This window comes from Lepidochelys olivacea (assembly GCF_965140295.1).
Source record: "Lepidochelys olivacea isolate rLepOli2 genome assembly, chromosome: 28".
Classification (NCBI taxonomy): Eukaryota; Metazoa; Chordata; order Testudines; family Cheloniidae; genus Lepidochelys; species Lepidochelys olivacea.
The window spans coordinates 902052-920590 of NC_140438.1; the positions used below are offsets into that span (position 1 = coordinate 902052).

The following is an 18539-nucleotide window of genomic DNA, read 5'->3' on the forward strand; positions in this document are numbered from 1 at the left end:
CTCAAAATAACTTGCCCCTTTTCCAGCCGCCGCGGCCGGGAGGGGGACTCGGCCGCGATGCGGGGACTGGGGGTGCTGCTCCTCGCCCTGCTGTGCGGGGGGGTCAGTGGTAAGTTGGGAGGAGGAAACCTGAGCCCTCCGGGGGGCCCTGACATCCATGGGGGGCCGATGGAGCCAGGCCCTGATTCCCCCGAAATGGGGGGGTCTGAGCCAGTGGGGCGGGGGGCTGGGGCTGGGGAGAATCGGGAGGGGTTGAACCAGGACTGGGGCGGGGTGGGCGGCACAAAGTGGTGGGAGGGCAGGGCTGGGGGGCGGGCTGCTCCCCACACACCCGGGCCTGACCCCTGCCTGCCCCACAAGGGGCCCGGGGCGGGAACGAGGAGCTGCGGCTCTACGAGAAACTCTTCGCCGACTACGACAAGAACACGCGGCCGGTGAGGCGCCCCGACGACACGGTGGAGGTGCAGATAATGCTGACACTGACCAACCTCATCTCGCTGGTGAGAGGCCCCTCGCTCCTGCCCCACGGCCCCCGGCCGGCGCCCCACGGCCGGCGCCCCTCGCTCCCGCCCCACGGCCGGCGCCCCTCGCTCACGGCCCACGGACGGCACCCCTCGTTCCCGCTCCCTGGCCGGCGCCCCTCGCTCCCACCCCACGGCCCCTCGCTCCCGCCCCACGGCCGGCGCCCCTCGCTCCCGCCCCACGGCCGGCGCCCCTCGCTCCCGCCCCACGGCCGGCGCCCCTCGCTCACGGCCCACGGACGGCGCCCCTCGTTCCCGCCCCACGGACGGCGCTCCTCGCTCCCGCTCCCTGGCCGGCGCCCCTCGCTCCCGCTCCCTGGCCGGCGCCCCTCGCTCCCGCCCCACGGCCGGCGCCCCTCGCTCACGGCCCACGGACGGCGCCCCTCGCTCCCGCCCCACGGCCGGCGCCCCTCGCTCCCGCCCCACGGCCGGCGCCCCTCGCTCCCGCCCCACGGCCCCCGGCCGGCGCCCCACGGCCGGCGCCCCTCGCTCCCCCCCACGGCCGGCGCCCCTCGCTCCCGCTCCCTGGCCGGTGCCCCTCGCTCCCCCCCACGGCCGGCGCTCCTCGCTCACGGCCCACGGCCGGCGCCCCTCGTTCCCGCTCCCTGGCCAGCGCCCCTCGCTCCCTGGCCGGCGCCCCTCGCTCCCGCTCCCTGGCCGGTGCCCCTCACTCCCGCCCCACAGCCCACGGCCGGCGCCCCACGGCCGGCGCCCCTCGCTCCCCCCCACGGCCGGCGCCCCTCACTCCCCCCCACGGCCCCCAGCCGGCGCCCCACAGCCAGCGCCCCTCGCTCCTGCCCCACGGCCCCCGGCCGGCGCCCCACGGCCAGCGCCCCTCGCTCCCCCCCACGGCCCACGGCCGGCGCCCCACGGCCAGCGCCCCTCGCTCCCCCCCACGGCCGGCGCTCCTCGCTCCCGCTCCCTGGCCGGTGCCCCTCGCTCCCGCCCCACGGCCCCCGGCCGGCGCCCCACGGCCAGTGCCCCTCGCTCCCCCCCCCCGGCCGGCGCCCCTCGCTCCCGCCCCGCAGCCCCCCGGCCGGCGCCCCTCGCTCCCACTCCCTGGCCAGCACCCCTCACTCCCGCCCCACGGCCGGCGCCCCTCGCTCCCGCCCCTCGGCCGGCGCCCCTCGCTCCCGCTCCCTGGCCGGCACCCCTCGCTCCCGCTCCCTGGCCGGCGCCCCTCACTCCCGCCCCGCAGTCCCCGGCCGGTGCCCCTTGTTCCCGCCCCACGGCCCCACGGCCCCCCAGCCGGCGCTCCTCGTTCCCGCTCCCTGGCCGGCGCCCCTCGCTCCCGCCCCACGGCCGGCGCCCCTCGCTCCCGCCCCACGGCCGGCGCCCCTCGCTCACGGCCCACGGACGGCGCCCCTCGCTCCCGCTCCCTGGCCAGCACCCCTCACTCCCGCCCCGCAGCCCCCCGGCTGGTGCCCCTCGTTCCCGCCCCACGGCCCCCCCGCCGGCGCCCCTCGGTCCCGCCCCACGGCCGGCGCTCCTCGCTCCCGCTCCCTGGCCGGCACCCCTCGCTCCCGCCCCCTGACCGGCGCCCCACGGCCAGCGCCCCTCGCTCCCCCCCACGGCCGGCGCCCCTCGCTCCCCCCCACGGCCCCCGGCCGGCGCCCCACGGCCAGCGCCCCTCGCTCCCCCCCACGGCCGGCGCTCCTCGCTCCCGCTCCCTGGCCGGTGCCCCTCGCTCCCGCCCCACGGCCCCCGGCCGGCGCCCCACGGCCAGTGCCCCTCGCTCCCCCCCCCCCCGGCCGGCGCCCCTCGCTCCCGCCCTGCAGCCCCCCGGCCGGCGCCCCTCGCTCCCACTCCCTGGCCAGCACCCCTCACTCCCGCCCCACGGCCGGCGCCCCTCGCTCCCGCTCCCTGGCCGGCGCCCCTCGCTCCCGCTCCCTGGCCGGCGCCCCTCGCTCCCACCCCTCGGCCGGCGCCCCTCGCTCCCGCTCCCTGGCCGGCGCCCCTCACTCCCGCCCCGCAGCCCCCCGGCCGGTGCCCCTTGTTCCCGCCCCACGGCCCCACGGCCCCCCAGCCGGCGCTCCTCGCTCCCGCTCCCTGGCCGGCGCTCCTCGCTCCCGCCCCACGGCCAGCGCCCCTCGCTCACGGCACACGGCCAGCGCCCCTCGCTCCCGCTCCCTGGCCAGCACCCCTCACTCCCGCCCCGCAGCCCCCCGGCTGGTGCCCCTCGTTCCCGCCCCACGGCCCCCCCGCCGGCGCCCCTCGGTCCCGCCCCACGGCCGGCGCTCCTCGCTCCCGCTCCCTGGCCGGCACCCCTTGCTCCCGCCCCCTGGCCGGCGCCCCACGGCCAGTGCCCCTCGCTCCCCCCCACGGACGGCGCCCCTCGCTCCTACCCCGCAGCCCCCCGGCCGGTGCCCCTCGTTCCCGCCCCACAGCCAGTGCCCCTCGCTCCCGCCCCCCGGCCGGCGCCCCTCGCTCCCGCTCCGTGGCCAGCGCCCCTCACTCCCACCCCGCAGCCCCCCAGCCGGCGCCCCTCGCTCCCGCCCCTCGGCCGGCGCCCCTCGTTCCCGCTCCCTGGCCAGCACCCCTCACTCCCGCCCCGCAGCCCCCCAGCCGGTGCCCCTCGTTCCCGCCCCACGGCCCCCCAGCCAGCGCCCCTCACTCCCGCCCCACGGCCCCTGGCTGGCGCCCCTCGCTCCCACCCCCCGGCTGGTGCCCCTCGCTCCCGCCCCGCAGCCCCCCGGCCGGTGCCCCTCGCTCCCGCTCCCTGGCCAGTGCCCCTCGCTCCCGCCCCTCAGCCCCCGGCCGGCGCCCCACGGCTAGCGCCCCTCGCTCCCGCCCCCCGGCCGGCGCCCCTCGCTCCCGCTCCGTGGCCAGCGCCCCTCACTCCCAGCCCCTCGGCCGGCGCCCCTCGCTCCCGCCCCTCCGCCCCCGGCCGGCGCCCCTCGCTCCCGCCCCGCAGCCCCCCAGCCGGCGCCCCTCGCTCCCGCCCCCCGGCCGGCGCGGCTGCACCCCTCGCTCCCGCCCCACGGCCGGCGCCCCTCGCTCCCGCCCCACGGCCGGCCTGGCTGCACCCCTCGCTCCCACCCTGCAGCCCCCCAAACCACGCTGATGGCCTCCATCCTGTTGCAGAATGAAAAGGAGGAGACTCTGACCACCAATGTCTGGATAAAGATTGTGAGTAACCCCCCCCGCCCCACAGACACGGGGTCTCCTGCCCCACTCAGGCCCCCCCAGACTCCTTGTTGACAAAGGCCCTCAAGTGACCCCAGAGTAGGATCTCACCTGCCCCCCTCCCCCCCATCGCACTGCCGGCCTGAGCCTGAGGAAAGAACCCAGGAGTCCTGGCTCCCAGCTGCTCCCGCTGCACTAATCCCCCGGTTCCAGCGAGTGACCTTGTCCTGCAGGGCCGTGGGGCAGCTGCTATCCCCTGGCCCCCCCAGCTCTTCCGGTGCCCCTCACTCCTGACCCGCAGCCCCTGCTAGTCCAGCCCCACCCCCCCAGCCCTGCCGGTGCCCCTCACTCCCGACCCACAGCCCCTGCCAGCCCAGCCCTGGGCTCCTCGCACACAGCCCTGTGGCTAGGGGTGCAGGGGGTCCCCCAGCCTCACCCCCTGTGTCTCTGCCCCCAGGAATGGGTGGACTATCGGCTGAATTATAGCAACAGTGAATTCAAAGGGATCCGCTCCCTGCGGGTCCCCTCCGACATGGTCTGGCTGCCGGACATCGTCCTGGAGAACAAGTGAGACTGTGGCGGGGGGGGCTAAGGGCCGACGCCCCAGGGTGTGTGGGGGAGGGAGGCTGTGGGGGGAAGCCGGATGACTTACAGGCTCAGGGACCCTGGGAGATTCGGGGTGGGGTGGGTTTCTGGGCTGGCAGGATTTTGACGGTTGCTGGAGTTTGCAGCAGTTGCACGGGGCAGATCTCAGGGGGACATGGGGCAGGGCTGGGGTGATAGTTCTTGGGTTGCGTGGGCCCCGCAGGGTGGGTTTGGGGGGCAGACCTATGTCACCCATCTCCCAGCATCCTCGGGGCTTTTTCCTACCGCTTCCCTCCCAGTAACTGGGGCCGCGACCTGCTTGCTCTGCGCCCCACGGGTTTTCTTCCCACTCGCAAGAGGGACGGGAAACGTCCGCACTTCTTCCTCCGGCAGCTGGTCAGGGTCCCAGCCCCAGCTCCCGCCCCCTGTCAGCCAGGCCCGAAGGCCCCAGGAGAATCTGGAGCGGGGGGCTCTGGCTATGTCACGTGTAAACGCTCTCGGGCGTCCAGGCCTAACACCTCCTCGAACCCCGGACAGGGCGTAACTCGGAGAAGCAGCAGTTAATTGCGACCCTCACTGAGCCGAGCAAGTGTCTAGCCACAGTTGCTAACGGGTCGGTGGCTCAGCTCGCCGAGCCTGTGTCTGGCTCCCTGCCTCCAGCCCCCGGCTTCCCCCACTCCCCCATTAACACTCAGCTCCGTGGCTGGGGCCTTGCCCAGGGACAGGGACAGCCTGGGGCAGGGGCCTCGCGCTGCCCGCTGGGGCGAGGAGACCAGGGCACAGCTCCCCAGAGGACACCAGCTGCAGAGAAGCCCCAGGTCACCACCGGCTCCCGTTGGCGGATTGGGCGCCAGGAGCTTCACCGCCAGCAGATTTTCCTCCAGCCCAGATGGCGGGTGGCTCGTTTGGGTCTGGCCTCGAGATCCCTCCAAGCTGGAGAGGGGCCAGGGGCCAGACCCTGGATCTCCACAGCTCTGGCCTGGCGCCACCGGCCGCTTGGATACCGATTGCTTGTGCCGGCTGCTGCTTTTGTTTGATGCTCTCGCTGCGATTCCCCAAGGAGTTGAGACGAGGCCATTTTCCGGGCGCAGAGAGGTCGGCCTCCGCCCTTTGCAGTGGCTGGTTAGGGTGCCGGTCTCACCGATCACGCACCAGCTTTCTGGTGACCCCACGGCCGACGTGGCCAGATTCCCACGACTGGTGCCAGGCGAAAAGGATTTGTCATTCTTTCGGTCACAGCTTGTCGAATATCTCGGACAGCTGCTTCCTTGGCCCTCTCACTTTCCGCCCACTTCCTTTGTCGCCGCTGCTGGTACGATTCCCATGGCCACACCGAAAATCAAGCAGAATCGTCTCTGCAAATGGCTCGTGCGCCATGGACATGTTCCCGTCTCTCTTTGCTGCTGTGTTGTGGGAGATACCTGTTCCGTAGCTGTCCCATGGCTGAGGATTGAAGCAACGCAGATGTCTTCAACCCCACTTCCCTGCAGCCACACCCGTGGAATTCATGGCATCTCACGGGCGGCATCGTCAAATTCATTTGGATTCCCTCCCCTTCATCAGCTGGGCTCTGCAGTGGGCTGCTTCATCGTACACGACACCAGCCCTGTCTTGGCCCAGAGCATGGGGGGTAACTCGAAAAAGAGTGGTGCAAAAAGCAGAAACTCAGTCAAATTACGAAGGATGAATATTTAAAAAAAAACAAAAACCATAAACAGGTAGGGACAAAATTAGAAAGGCCAAGGCACAAAACAAGATTCAACTAGCTGGGCGAAAAGGGGTAAGAAGAACACATTTTACAACTACGTTACAAGCAAGAGGACTTCCTGCCCTCAGGACGGGAGAATCCCAGGCACCGCTACAGACTAGGGACCGAATGGCTCGGCAGCAGTTCTGCGGAAAAGGACCTAGGGGTGACAGTGGACGAGAAGCTGGATATGAGTCAGCAGTGTGCCCTTGTTGCCAAGAAGGCCAACGGCATTTTGGGATGTATACGTAGGGGCATTGCCAGCAGATCGAGGGACATGATCGTTCCCCTCTATTCGGCACTGGTGAGGCCTCACCTGGAGTGCTGTGTCCAGTTTTGGGCCCCCCACTACAGAAGGGATGTGGACAAATGGGAGAGTCTCCAGCGGAGGGCAACAAAAAGGATTCGGGGGCACACATGACTTACGAGGAGAGGCTGAGGGAACTGGGATCGTTTAGCCTGCAGAAGAGAAGCGTGAGGGGGGATTTGATAGCAGCCTTCAACTACCTGAGGGGGGTCCCAAAGAGGATGGAGCTCGGCTGGTCTCAGTGGTGGCCGATGACAGAACGAGGAGCAATGGTCTCAAGTTGCAGTGGGGGAGGTTTAGGTTGGATATTAGGAAACACTATTTCACGAGAAGGGTGGTGAAGCACTGGAATGGGTCACCTAGGGAGGTGGTGGAATCTCCTTCCTTAGAGGTTTTTAAGGCCCGGCTTGACAAAGCCCTGGCTGGGATGATTTAGTTGGGGTTGGACTAGGTGACCTCCTGAGGTCCCTTCCAACCCTGATCTTCTATGATTCTATGAAGACCAAGGACAGGGTACGCCCATTACTCACTGAGGAGGGAAAGACAATAACAAAAAACCGCAGCAGCGGCCGATGTGTTAAATGCCCTTTTTTTGTTTCAGTTTTCACCGAAAAGTTAGTGGTGACCAGACGACTAACACCGCGAACGTCCGTGTAAACGGGGTAGGATCTGAGGCTAAAATAAGGAAAGAACTACGCAGGCAAGTTAGACGCCTCCAAGTTGGCAGAGTCTGATGGAACACATGCCGGAGTACTCGAGAAACGGGCTGAAGAGGTCTGAGCCGTCGATGCACTCTTTCAGTACACGTGGCGGCGGGCGCACAAGCGCCTGGGAAACCGGTCCCAGAGAGTACTCATCAGCGGCTCGCAGTCAAGCCGGAAGAACCCAACAAGCAGGGTCCCCCCGGCTGGAATCTGGCCTGAGTCTGGTTCTATTCAGTGATTTCCGTAACGGCATAGAGAGCACACTTGCAACGTTTGCGGACGGTACCAAGCAGGGAGGGTGATAAATTGTTCTCCTCATCCACTGAGGACAGGAGAAGAAGCAAGGGGCTTAAACTGCAGCAGGGCCGTCCAGGTTGGACGTTAGGAAAAAGTCCCGCGCAGGGTGGTTAAAGGCTGCAACAAACGAGCCAGGGAGGTTGCGGCGTCTCCGTCACTGGACGTTTTTAAGAACAGGTTGGACGAACACCTGTCGGGGATGGTCTAGAAGAGAATACTTTGTCCTGCCTCGGCGTAGGAGGCTGGACTAGATGGATTATTCGGCTGGTTGTCCCCCTCCCTGGCGTTCCCACCCCTTTTTGGTCTGTCCCTGCTTTAGTGGCTCAGCCTCACATGGGGTGGGTCGTGCGTCCCAGTCCACCCCTGTCCGGGTGTCCCAAAAGCCAGCCGGATCACAGAAAAGTCTTTCCGGGGACCCCCCCGCAGCTGGATTCTCCACTGAGATGAAGGCGGCCACTGGGACCCAGAGCTGCTCCTTCACTCTCACAGGCTTCAGGCCACAGGGCAGGTTCGGGGGGTGCCGATCTTTTGGGGTGCACAGGCTTTGGTGTGTCAATATACGAGGGTGTCTCGTGGGCACCCAGGGATGCTGGTGGTTTTGTTTTTGGGGCACAGAGATGTTGTTTTCCGGGCTGCGTGGGGAGTGTCTGGGCTGCAGGGATTGGGGGGGGCCCTTGCTGACGCTCCCTTTTGCTTCTCCCCCCCAGCATCGACGGGCAGTTTGAGATCGCCTACTACGCAAACGTGCTGGTGTACCCCGGGGGGGCCATGTACTGGCTGCCCCCCGCCATCTACCGCAGCACCTGTGCCATTGAAGTCACCTACTTCCCCTTTGACTGGCAGAACTGCTCCCTCGTCTTCCAGTGAGTGAGATACGGCCACCTCTGGGGCGGGGTGCCTGGTTATCCAGGGACCCCTCGCCCAGTGCCAGGGCTGACCCTAAGGAGAGGGTGCTCCCTGCTGACTCCCCCATGTGCCCCCAGGTCCCAGACGTACAGCGCTAATGAGGTTGAACTGCAGCTCTCAATCAATGAGAAGACAGCCCGCCCCTTTGACGAGATCGATATAGACCCTGCCGCCTTCACAGGTATGGGGGGGCCTGGGACAGGGGATGTCTGCCAGGCTTGCCCCCCAGACCAGATCCCCCAGGGGGCAGAGGATGTCTGCCACAGCCCCCTAGCAGGTCCACTCCAGGGGGGAGGTGGTGTCTGCCAGGGTCCCCCAGTGGATCTCCCCCAAGGGGCGGGTGGTGTCTGCCACAGGTCCCCCAGAGGCAAATGTCTGCCGGGTCCCCCCCAGTGGGGGTCTTCCCAAAAGAGCAGGGGGTGCCCCCCAGAGAACCGCCTGCCTCCCACGCCTGTCGCCCTGCAGAGAATGGGGAGTGGGCCATCCGGCACCGGCCGGCCTGGAAGGTACTGCACCCAGAGCTGGGCCGGGAGGCGCTCGGCTTCCAGGAGATCCGCTTCTCGCTCATCATCCAGCGCAAGCCCCTCTTCTACATCATCAACATCATCGTCCCCTGCGTGCTCATCTCCTCCCTCGTCGTCCTGGTCTACTTCCTGCCCGCCCAAGGTGAGCCCGGCCACGGGGGAACGCCACCCTGCCGGCCACGGGAAACGCCCTGTCGGCCACGGGGACGCCCTGCCGGCTACGGAAACCCCTGCTGGCCACGGGGACCCCACCTGAAACCCCACCCAGCCACGGGGATGCCCTGCTGGCCACGGGGATGCCCTGTCGGCCACGGGAATGCCCTGTCAGCCACGGGGACGCCCTGTCGGCCACAGGAAACCCCGCCCGGCCATGAGGATACCCTGCCAATCACGGGAAACCACGCCTGGGCACGCCTTACCAGCCACAGAGGCGCCCAGCCCAGCCTAGAAGATGCCTAGCCAGCCATGGGAAACCACGCCCGGCCACAGGGATGCCCAGCCGACCACGGGGAAACCCTGCCCGGCCCTACCACACCCACGTGGGGGACAGGTTTGCTGGCACTAAGAGCAAAGGATAGGGGCATGAACCCCAATCTCTCCTGGCTGTCCCCCTCTGGGGGGCCCCAGGCTAGAAAGCCCCAGGCCCTGGGCAGGAGAGGGCAGAGCAGGATGTTGGAGGAAAGCCAAACGGCCCCATGTCACCCCTGTTCTCTGCCCCTGGCAGCCGGCGGCCAGAAATGCACCCTCTCCATCTCAGTGCTGCTGGCTCAGACTGTCTTCCTCTTCCTCATCGCCCAAAAAGTCCCAGAGACCTCGCTCAGCGTCCCCCTCATTGGCAAGTGAGTGACACCCCCCATCCCATTTCTCTGGGAACCAGGACTCCTGGGTTCTCTCCCCGGCTCTGGGAGGTCAGTGGGGTCTGGTTAGAGCAGGGGGGGCTGGGAGCCAGGACTCCTGGGTTCTCTCCCCAGCTCTGGGAAGGGAGTGGGGGCTGGTGGGTTAGAGCAGGGGGGCTGGGAGCCAGGACTCCTGGGTTCTCTCCCCGGCTCTGGGAAGGGAGTGGTGGCTGGTGGGTTGGCAGCAGGCTGGGAGCCAGGACTCCTGAGATCTCTCCCCGGCAGGTACCTGATGTTCGTCATGGGAGTGGCGACGCTGATCGTGATGAACTGTGTCATTGTGCTGAACGTTTCCCTGCGAACGCCGAACACCCACTGCATGTCTGAGCAACTCAAACATGTGAGGGTCGGGGGCAGAGGACAGTGGGGAGATGAGGGGGATCTGGGGAGGGAAGTGCCAGGGGGCTGGGGGTGGAGGGAGTGATCTGGAGATCTGGGGATCAGTGTCTGGGGGCATGGGGGGCACCAGCCTTGGAGGGGAATTGGAGAACCAAAAACCAACCAAAGGGGGAATAGGAGTTGGGGAGTGGACTGACTGGCTGGGTAATTGGGGGCTCAGGGCAGGGAAGAAAGGGTCCAAGGGCTGAGCCTGGACCCTTAGGTCCAGTATTTTAGATGTCTGTATACTAATGCGAGAAGTATGGGGAATAAGCGGGAAGAACTCAAAATGCTGGTAAATAAACACAACTATGAGATAGCTGGCGTCACGGAGATTCGGTGGGATAGTATGCATAACCGAAATATTGGTAGAGAAGGGTACAGCTTGCTCAGGAAGGACGGGCGGGGGAAAAGGGAGGAGGTTTTGTCTTATATATTAAAAATGGATAGACTTGGACTGAGGTTGAGATAGAAATAGGAGACAGACTTGTTGAAAGTCTCTGGATAAGGATAAAAGAGGTAAAAACCACGGGTGATGTCATGGTCGGGGTCTACTACAGACCACCTAACCCGGAAGAAGAGGTGAATCAGGCTTTTTTTAAACAACAAACAAAATCCTCCAAAGCCCAGGACTTGGTGGTGATGGGGGACTTCAACTCCCCAGACGTCTCTTGGGAAAATAACCCAGCAGGGCACAGATTATCCAGCAAGTTCTTGGAATGTGTTGGAGACCATTTTTTATTTCAGAAGGGGGAGAAAGCTACCAGGGGAAGGCTGTTCTAGATTTGATTTTGACAAATGGGGAGAAACTGGTTGAGAATTTGAAAGTGGAAGGCAGCCTGGGTGGAAGTGATCATGAAATGAGAGAGTTCACGATTCTAGGGAATGGTAGGAGGGAGAACAGCACAATAAAGACAATGGATTTCAAGAAGGCAGACTTTAGCAAACTCAGGGTTTTGGTAGGTCAGATCCCATGGGAAGCGAGTCTAAGGGGAAAAACAATTGAAGACAGTTGGCAGTTTTTCAGAGAGACATTACTAAGGGCACAAGAGCAAACTGCGTAGGAAAGACGGGAAGTATGGCAAGAGACCAGCCTGGCTTACCCAGGAGATCTTCAATGATCTGAAACTCAAAAGAGTCCTACAAAAAGTGGAAACTCGGTCAAATTACAAAGGATGAATACAAACAATACATACAAGTATGTAGGGACAAAATTAGAAAGGCCAAGGCACAAAATGAGATCAAACGAGCTAGGGACATAGAAGGAAACAAGAAAACTTTCTACAAATACATGAGCAGCAAGAGGAAGAGACCAAGGACAGGGTAAGCCCGTTACTCAATGAGGGGGGAAAAGACAATAACAGAAAAGGTGGAAATGGCAGAGGTGCTAAATGACTTGTTTCGGTTTTCACCAAGAAAGTTGGTGGCGATTGGACATCTAACGTAGTGAATGCCGGTGAAAATGAGGTAGGATCAGAGTCTAAAATAGGGAAAGAACAAGTCAAAAATTACTTAAGACAAGTTAGATGTCTTCAAATCACCAGGGCCTCATGAAATGCGTCCTAGAATACTCAAGGAGCTGACTGAGGAGATATCTGAGCCATTAGCGATTATCTTTGAAAAGTCATGGAAGACGGGAGACATTCCAGAAGACTGGAAAAGGGCAAATATAGTACCCATTTATAAAAAGGGAAATAAGCACAACCTGGGGAATTACAGACAACTTAACTTCTGTACCCGGAAAGATAATTGAGCAAATAATTAACCAATCAATTTGCAAACACCTAACATAAGAATGGCCCTACTGGGTCAGACCAAGGGTCCATCTAGCCCAGTGTCCTGTCTTCCAACAGTGGCCAGTGCCAGGTGCCCCAGAGGGAATGAACAGAACAGGTAATCATCCAGTGATCCGTCCCCTGTCACCCATTCCCAGCTTCTGGCAAACAGGGGCTAGGGACACCATCCCCGCCCACCCTGGCTAATAGCCATTGATGGACCTGTCCTCCAGGAACTTATCTAGTTCTTTTTTGAACCCTGTTATGGTCTTAGCCTTCACCACATCCTCTGGCAAGGAGTTCCACAGGTTGACTGTGCGTTGTGTGAAGAAATACTTCCTTTTGTTTGTTTTAAACCTGCTGCCTATTAATTTCATTTGGTGCCCCCAGTTCTTGTGTTATGAGAAGTAGTAAGCAACACTTCCTTATCTACTTTCACCACACCAGTCATGATTTTATAGACCTCAATCATATCTCCCCTTAGCCGTCTCTTTTCCAAGCTGAAAAGTCCCAGTTTTATTAATCTTTCCTCATACAGAAGCTGATCCATCCCCCTATTAACTTTTGTTGCCCTTTTCTGAACCTTTTCCAATTCCAACTGATCTTTTTGGTGATGGGGCGACCACATCTGCACACAGTATTCAAGAGGTGGGCGTACCATGGATTTATAGAGAGGCAACATGATATTTTCTGTCCTATTACCTAACTCTTTCTTAATTATTCCCAGTATTCTGTTCGCTTTTTTGACGGCCGCTGCACGTTGAGTGGATGTTTTCAGAGAACTATCACAATGACCCCAAGATCTCTCTCTTGAGTGGTAACAGCTAATTTAGACCCCATCATTGTATATGTATAGTTGGGATTATGTTTTCCAGTGTGCATCACTTTGCATTTATCAACACTAAATTTCATCGGCCATTTTGTTGCCGTCACCCAGTTTTGAGAGATCTTTTTGTAGCTCTTTGCAGTCTGCCTGGGACTTAACTATCCTGAGTAGTTTTGTATCATCTGCAAATTTTGCCACCTCACTGTTGACCCCTTTTTCCAGATCATCTATGAATATGTTGAATAGGACTGGTCCCAGAACAGACCTCTGTGGGACACCACTATTTACCTCTCTCCATTCTGAAAACTGACCATTTATACCTACCCTTTGTTTCCTGTCTTTTACCCAGTTACCGATCCATGAGAGGACCTTCCCTCTTATCCTGTGGCAGCTCACTTTGCGTAAGAGCCTTTGGTGAGGGAACTTATCAAAGGCTTTCTGAAAATCTAAGTACACTGTATCCACTGGATCTCCTTTGTCTGTGTGCTTGTTGACACCCCTCAAAGAATTCTAGTAGATTGGTGAGGCATGATTTCCCTTTACAAAAACCATGTTGACTCTTCCTCAACAAATTATGTTAATCTATATGTCTGACAATATGTTCTTTATTATAGTTTCAAGCAGTTTGCCCGGTACTGAAGTCAGGCTTAACGGCCTGTAATTGCCGGGATCGCCTCTGGAGCCCTTTTTAAAAATTGGCGTCACAGTAGCTCCCCTCCAGTCATTTGGTCCAGAAGCTGATTTAAATGACAGGTTACGGACGACAGTTAGTAGTTCTGCAATTTCACATTTGAGTTCCTTCCAAACTCTTGGGTGAATCCCATCTCATCCTGGTGACTTAATTTATCCGTTTTTTTCCAAAACCTCCTCTAATGATCATAGAATCATAGAATATCAGGGTTGGAAGGGACCCCAGAAGGTCATCTAGTCCAACCCCCTGCTCAAAGCAGGACCAATTCCCAGTTAAATCATCCCAGCCAGGGCTTTGTCAAGCCTGACCTTAAAAACCTCTAAGGAAGGAGATTCTACCACCTCCCTAGGTAACGCATTCCAGTGTTTCACCACCCTCTTAGTGAAAAAGTTTTTCCTAATATCCAATCTAAACCTCCCCCAGATACCTCAATCTGGGACAGTTCCTCAGATTTGTCACCTAAAAAGAATGGCTCGGATTTGGGAATCTTCCTCACATCCTCAGCCGTGAAGACGGATGTAAAGAATTCATTTATTTCTCCACAATGGTCTTATTACTCCACAATTGTCCTTGAGTGCTCCTTTAGCACCTCGATCATCCAGTGGCCCAACTGGTTGTTTAGCAGATTTCCTGCTTCTGATATACTTACGAAAAAAAATGTTGATATTACTTTTAGAGTCTTTGGCTAACTGTTCCTCAAATTCTTTTTTGGCCTTCCTAATGGTATTTTTACACTTCATTTTCCAGTGTTTATGCTCCTTTCCTCACTAGGATTTAACTTACACTTTTTAAAGGATGCCTTTTTGCCTCTCACTGCGTCTTTTACTTTGTTGTTTAGCCACGGTGGCTCTTTTTTGGTTCTCTTACTATGTTTTTTAATCTGGGGTATACATTTAAGTTGAGCCTCTATTATGGGGTCTTTAAAAGGTTTCCATGCAGCTTGCAGAGATTTCACTTTGGGCACTGTACCCTTTCATTTCTGTTTAACTAACTTCCTCATTTTTGTGTATTTCCCCTTTCTGAAATTAAATGCTACAGTGCTGGGCCGCTGTGGTGTTTTTCCTGCCACAGGGATATTAAATTTAATTATATTATGGTCACTATTACCAAGCGGTCTAGCTAGATTCACCTCTTGGACCAGACCCTGTGCTCCACTTAGGACTAAATCAAGAATTGCCTCTCCTCTGGTGGGTTCCAGGACCAGCTGCTCCAAGAAGCAGCCATTTAAGGTGTCAAGAAATTTTATCTCTGCAGCCCGTCCTGAGGTGACATGTACCCAGTCAATACGGGGACAGCTGAAATCCCCTATTATTATTATTGAGTTTTTTTATTTTAATAGCCTCTCTAATCTCCCTGAGCATTTCACAGTCACTATCACCGTCCTGGTCAGGTGGTCGGTAATATATCCCTTCCGCTATATTCTTATTATTAGAGCACGGAATTACTAGCCATTACAGATTCTACGGTTCAATTTGATTCATTTACGATTTTTAATTCATTTGACTCTATGCTTTCTTTCACATATAATGCCACTCCCCCACCAGTACGACCTGTTCTGTCCTTCTGATATGTTTTGTACCCTGGTATTACTGTATCCCATTGATTATCCTCATTCCACCAAGTCTCTGTGATGCCTGTTATTTCAATATCCTCATTTAATACTAGGCGCTCTAGTTCATCCATTTTATTATTTAGACTTCTAGCATTGGTATATAAGCACTTTAAAAACTTGTCTCCGTTTAGCTGTCTGCTGTTACATGATGTAATTGAATGGGACAGATAATAACCTAGAAGCTGATAAGGTGATAACAGTCAGCATGGATTTGTCAAGAACAAATCGTGTCAAACCAACCTGATAGCTTTCTTTGACAGGGTAACAAGCCTTGTGGATAGTGGGGAAGCGGTAGATGTGGTCTATCTTGACTTTAGTAAGGTTTTTGATACTGTCTCGCTTGACCTTCTCATAAATAACCTAGATGGAGGGTGCAAAACTGGTTGGAAAACCGTTCCCAGAGAGTAGTTCTCCGTGGTTCGCAGTCAGGCTGGAAGGGCACGAGAGGGGTCCCACATGGATCGGTTCTGTTCAATAATAGCATAGAGAGGACACTGATAAAGTTTGCAGATGACACCAAGCTGGGAGGGGTTGCTTTGGAGGATAGGATTAAAATTCAAAATGATCTGGAAAAACCGCAGAAATGGTCTGAAGTAAATAGGATGAAATTCAATCAGGACAAATGCAAATTACTCCACTTAGGGAGGAACAAACAAAAAAAAGAGAAATGACGGCCTAGGAAGGAGTACTGGGGAAAGGGATCTGGGGCTCACAGTGGACCACAAGCTAAATATGAGTCAACAGGGTGACGCTGTCGCAAAACAAGCCAACATCGTTCTGGGCTGTATTAGCAGGAGCGCTGTAAGCAACACCCAAGAAGTAATTCTGCTGCTCTGCTCCCGGCTGATTAGGCCTCAGCTGGAGGAGTGTGTCCAGTTCTGGGCGCCACGTTTCAGGAAAGAGGTGGACAAGTTGGAGAGAGTCCAGAGAAGAGCAACACAAATGATGAAAGGTCTAGAAAACATGAGCGATGAGGGAAGATTGAAAAACTTGGGTTTGTTTAGTCTGGAGAAGAGAAGCCTGAGAGGGGACATGAGAACAGTTTTCAAGCGCATAAAAGGTTGTTACAAGGAGGGAGAAGAATTGTTCTTCTTAACCTCTGAGGCTAGGACAAGAAGCAGTGGGCTTAAATTGCAGCGAGGACACGGTTTAGGTTGGACATTAGAAAAACTTCCTACCTGTCGGGGTGGTGAGGCCCTGGAATAAATTGCCCAGGGCGGTTGTGGGATCTCCATCATGGGGGATTTGTAAGAGCAGGTTGGACAAACCCGTCAGGGATGGGCTAGAGAATCCTTAATCCGGCCACGAGTGCAGGGGATGGGACGAGAGACCTCTCGAGGCCCCTTCCAGTTCTATGACTCTATGATGTGCCCCCCAGGTGTTCCTAGAGGTGCTGCCACGGTACCTGGGCTCGGCCCTGGAACCCATGGGGGACCCCTGGGCTGCGCCCCCGGCCCGGCGGCGCAGCTCCTTCGCCATCATGCTCAAAGCGGAGGAGTACATCCTCAAGAAGCCGCGCAGCGAGATCCTCTTTGAGCGGCAGGGCCAGCGGCATGGCCTCACCAGGCCCCCCGCCTGTGGTGAGAGACCCTCCTCCCCCACACCCCACTGCCAGGGAAACGCAGTGTTAGTTCAGGAGCTGGGACTCCTGGGTCCCTGACTCTGCCCTGCCCCCTCTCTCTGCAGATGGGGTGGATGTGGGTGTCACCAGCACCTTGTACAAGAACCTGGCCAACGCGGCCCCCGAGATCCGGGCGTGCGTGGAGGCCTGCACCTTCATCACAGAGACCATAAGGGAGCAGAATGCCAGCAGTGCCGTGAGTCCCACATCGAGCTGCCCCACACCAGCCTGCCCCAGCACCCTGCGGGAGGATTGGGGCCAGCGCCCCCTACAGGGGAAAATCCCTGGGTCCTATCTCCTATTCTGACTCTTAATCTAATCCACCTGTCCCCACTCCTCTCCCAGAGCCGGGGAGAGAACCCAGGAGTCCTGGCTCCCGCCCCCGCCCTCCCCGTGCTCTAATCACAGGGGACCCAGGCATCCTGACGCCCCTCTCTCTGCCGCGCAGGCGATGGAGAACTGGGTGCTGATCGGGAAGGTGATTGACAAGCTCTGCTTCTGTGCTGCCATCCTGCTCTTCACCATCGGCACCCTCAGCATTTTCCTCATGGGACATTTCAACCAGGTGCCCGACGACCCCTTCCCCCTGCAGCCGGCCCCATAGCTGGGACCCCGCCCCGCCCCACCCCGCCCTGCCCTCCCCTCCCCTCCCCCTGGCTGACAGGGGTATCAACACACAATGAGGTAGCCAGGTGGACAAGTGTGATCTCTGGATGGGAGCCCTCCTCACCCCACTCCCTGCAGCACGGCACCAGGGCCAGCCCTGATCCCGCAGCCTAGGAGCCTTGGCCCAGGGCCAGCCACAGCCTGGGGAAGTCACTAGACTTTTACCCACAATCCCCTAGTCCCAAGCAGCTGCAGGCCCCCCTACAGGGCTGGGCTCAGCAATGCTGCTGGAATTGGGGAGGGACGCCCCACCCCCAGACATGGACGTATCTCAGCACCGGGCGAGGGATCCCTGTATCAACCCCACCCCAGACACAGCCGCATCACGTGAGGGATCCCCGTGAACAGCCCCCACACCCCACCCCCGAGGCAGCTGCATCTCAGCCCCCATGACTCTCCCCTCCAGACCAGCGAGGAGATTCTGGGGACTTACAGCTCTTTGGAAAAAGCTCTAGTCCAAACATGTGGGGTCTGGACCTTGTCACAGCACCTGCTGGGCTAGTGTAGATGGGCCCTGTGGCTCCCAACTCCAGACCAGGCTGCCCCACACCTGGTCCCACCTCACCTTCCCAGCCTTGCTGATTGTGGCTGGTGCCCTGGGTGGGGGAGATGAATGTGATCACACACCAGCTCGAAGTTAGCGGCTCCGGGCCAGGGGTTAACCTGCGTGCCGCCTAGGGTCACCAGCAGTCTACGGTTTGGTGCCAACCACCTGGTGTCCGTCCCCACCACCTCCCTCCAGCACCTCTCTGAGCCTGGGGTTGCTGCCCTCACCCGCCTGGCCCTGGCTCACAACGGTTCACAGAGCTGATTCCCGGGGGCGGCTGCGGACCCTGCCTGAGCGGGCCTGCGAGTGGCTGACCAGGCTGCGGGACAACGCCCTGGAGGAGCTGCTGCGGCTGTCGTGGAACCGGCTCCGCACCCTGCCCAGCGGCTTCTTCCCACGACTGCGGGCTGGCCTATCCCTGACAACCGCTTCAGCGTCTCCACACAAGAGCAGGGGCTGGATGGGCTGCCCACTGAGAACGAGCCCCTGAGGTAGTCACACTCGGTTCATTTATTCCCTGTCTTCCTGCGCTGCTTGACAGGGACTCGTTTCTCCGGCAAGGTGGCCATCAGCCAGCCCCATAGCACGCTGCCCAAGGGGTAAAAGCCCCCATGGGGCACAGCCTACCAGCACAGGGCGAGGCGGTGGGGACCTGAGCCCTGCACGTTTCGTTAAAGAAAAGCAGAAGCTGGCAGAGGTAAATACAGAGCGTGCTCTGGTAGTCCGGTCCCCACTGGCACCATGGCTGTCTGAGGTTGCTCGGTCCTGGCCCGAGTGGGCCAGCAATTTCCCTTCCCTTCTGTCCACTCC

At 59.6% G+C, this 18539-nt stretch overlaps 1 protein-coding gene across 1 annotated transcript; it reads left to right on the top strand.

Moving 5' to 3' along the window:
* Window positions 1-370: 370 nt before the first annotated feature.
* Window positions 371-17120, top strand: CHRNE (cholinergic receptor nicotinic epsilon subunit; the record flags this gene model as incomplete). Its single annotated transcript, XM_084616169.1, has 11 exons — window positions 371-500; window positions 3606-3650; window positions 4105-4214; window positions 7995-8150; window positions 8271-8374; window positions 8659-8859; window positions 9442-9556; window positions 9839-9953; window positions 16274-16475; window positions 16582-16712; window positions 16965-17120. Exons 1-11 carry the CDS (start codon window positions 471-473, stop codon window positions 17118-17120), a joined length of 1365 nt encoding a protein of 454 aa, XP_084472295.1. The 5' UTR covers window positions 371-470.
* Between the last annotated feature and the right edge of the window lie 1419 nt (window positions 17121-18539).